Source organism: Adiantum capillus-veneris, unplaced genomic scaffold (genome assembly GCF_014529385.1).
Source record: "Adiantum capillus-veneris isolate H3 unplaced genomic scaffold, ASM1452938v2 Hic_scaffold_257, whole genome shotgun sequence".
NCBI classification, from domain to species: domain Eukaryota; kingdom Viridiplantae; phylum Streptophyta; class Polypodiopsida; order Polypodiales; family Pteridaceae; genus Adiantum; species Adiantum capillus-veneris.
Window position 1 is genome coordinate 471,266 of NW_028221389.1, and position 1,644 is coordinate 472,909.

General features: G+C 42.3%; 1 protein-coding gene across 1 annotated transcript; it reads right to left on the reverse strand.

Annotated features, from left to right (window-relative positions):
* Window positions 1–639: 639 nt before the first annotated feature.
* On the reverse strand, window positions 640–1,266 carry LOC147417391 (uncharacterized). The gene has a single exon (XM_086507654.1). The coding sequence runs from the start codon at window positions 1,264–1,266 to the stop codon at window positions 640–642; it is 627 nt and encodes a 208-aa protein (XP_086363780.1).
* Window positions 1,267–1,644: the final 378 nt, after the last annotated feature.

Below are 1,644 nucleotides of genomic sequence, written 5' to 3' on the forward strand. Positions count from 1 at the left end.
ATGGTCGATATCTAGCCATTACATTAATCTGAGCATTAAAAACGTGTTTCGTCGCTCTGAAACCTCAAAACCTGCTTTGCCTCATGGAAAGCGAAGGACCCATGTGGGATGCATGTTTCATGGAGGCATGATAATCTACAGTACGTTTTCCCTTGATGAAAAAGACGTATGCTACGTGGGACAACGATATGGAAATTTTCCACGTAAAATCAATATTCAAGAGAACGTTTCGGTGGGACCACTTAATTAATGGATGTTAATAAAGAAAATTATATAAACAGGATCATCTTAATTAAGAGAAGCCTGAGGAAACGCGAGCCAAATTCTATTACCATAATCTCATCTAAAGCTGGGTGTCCATTAAGTGAAAAAACTGCAATTGGAGAAATTAAATATTGGAATTTCAATCAGGGATAGAAACTACGTCGACAAGGCAAGTAATGCCATTAATTTGATCCAAGGCAAGTAATGCCATTAATTTGATCCAAGTCAAAGTAATGCCATTAATTTAATACAAGTCAAAGTAAGCTTGTTATACATGATTAATTTGTCAGCAGCACGTGAAGGCCTCCTTAAGAACCAAAACCCTAGCTCCATTATGCAATACAATTTATAGCTATTTTATTTCCTTCCAGTACTTTAGCTGCAGCAATTAACGAGCTTGATTCTAATTGGACCTTCCGGCGTCAATGCGACCCGTTCAATGATCCGGCGAACATCTTTATGCTGGCCTTGCTCAGACGTTGCTGATGAGCCGATCTTCATGTGTCGCTTGATCTGCTTGGATCCAATTGCTGTACTGGGCAGCTTGTTGACGTTGGCCATGGCGTGATGCTGTTGATGATCATCAGAGCCAGCACGACATCGTTGCTTGTATAGCTTTTGCAGCTTGGAATTCGCAATATTATTGACCTCGCTTATAAAGCTCAAGAAGATGGACGCCACCTCCATGTCCGTCAGGATACCATAATCCTTACTTAATATAGAGCTCGGGGCGCCTTCATTAATATGCAGATCCCTAGCTGACGCATCATCGACGTCTTGTTGCACAGGCGCAGAGCCTTCATCTTTCGCGAGGAAGGCATTGTCTTTGAGGATGCGGCTCCTGAGCTTGGGCTGTCGCCTAGTCAGCCGTTGCTTCTCATTATAATAAGGCGCTGCTGGTGATGATGATATACTCGGTTGCTGATCATGACGTTGCAAGAGATCCTCTTGATCTGCAGACCTTTTGCGTATACCTGCAAGCGTCTGCCTAAGGTTGGCCATGGTGGAGGGATATTGGAGACGACAATCTGAGTAGGAAGCACCGACCTGCAACTGCTCGAGTTTTATGCCACAAAATGGAAATGGCCGCACGGCCTCCTTTTATAACCCTAAACCCTCCTTTTAGCACGGCTATTGCTAATTGCTTTCCGCGTAAACTTTGCTTTTTATGATACTGGAAAATGCCTTCTAGAAACATTAACGCGGCGCAAACTCCTCCGCTAGCCATTCTTATGCTTTTTTTAAAAGTAAAGCGTGTCGTTAAAGTTAGAGCCAAATTAGACAATGCCACACTAAAACTCTATGGTTAGCAGTGTTCGGGAAAAATCATTTTTCCAAACATACAAAATTCCTTTCTTTCATTTTGTCAAGAGGAAATTT

Bases quoted from the DNA above. Each gene is read 5' to 3' on its own strand.
- LOC147417391 (XM_086507654.1), bottom strand. From the start codon at position 1,266: ATGGCCAACCTTAGGCAGACGCTTGCAGGTATACGCAAAAGGTCTGCA.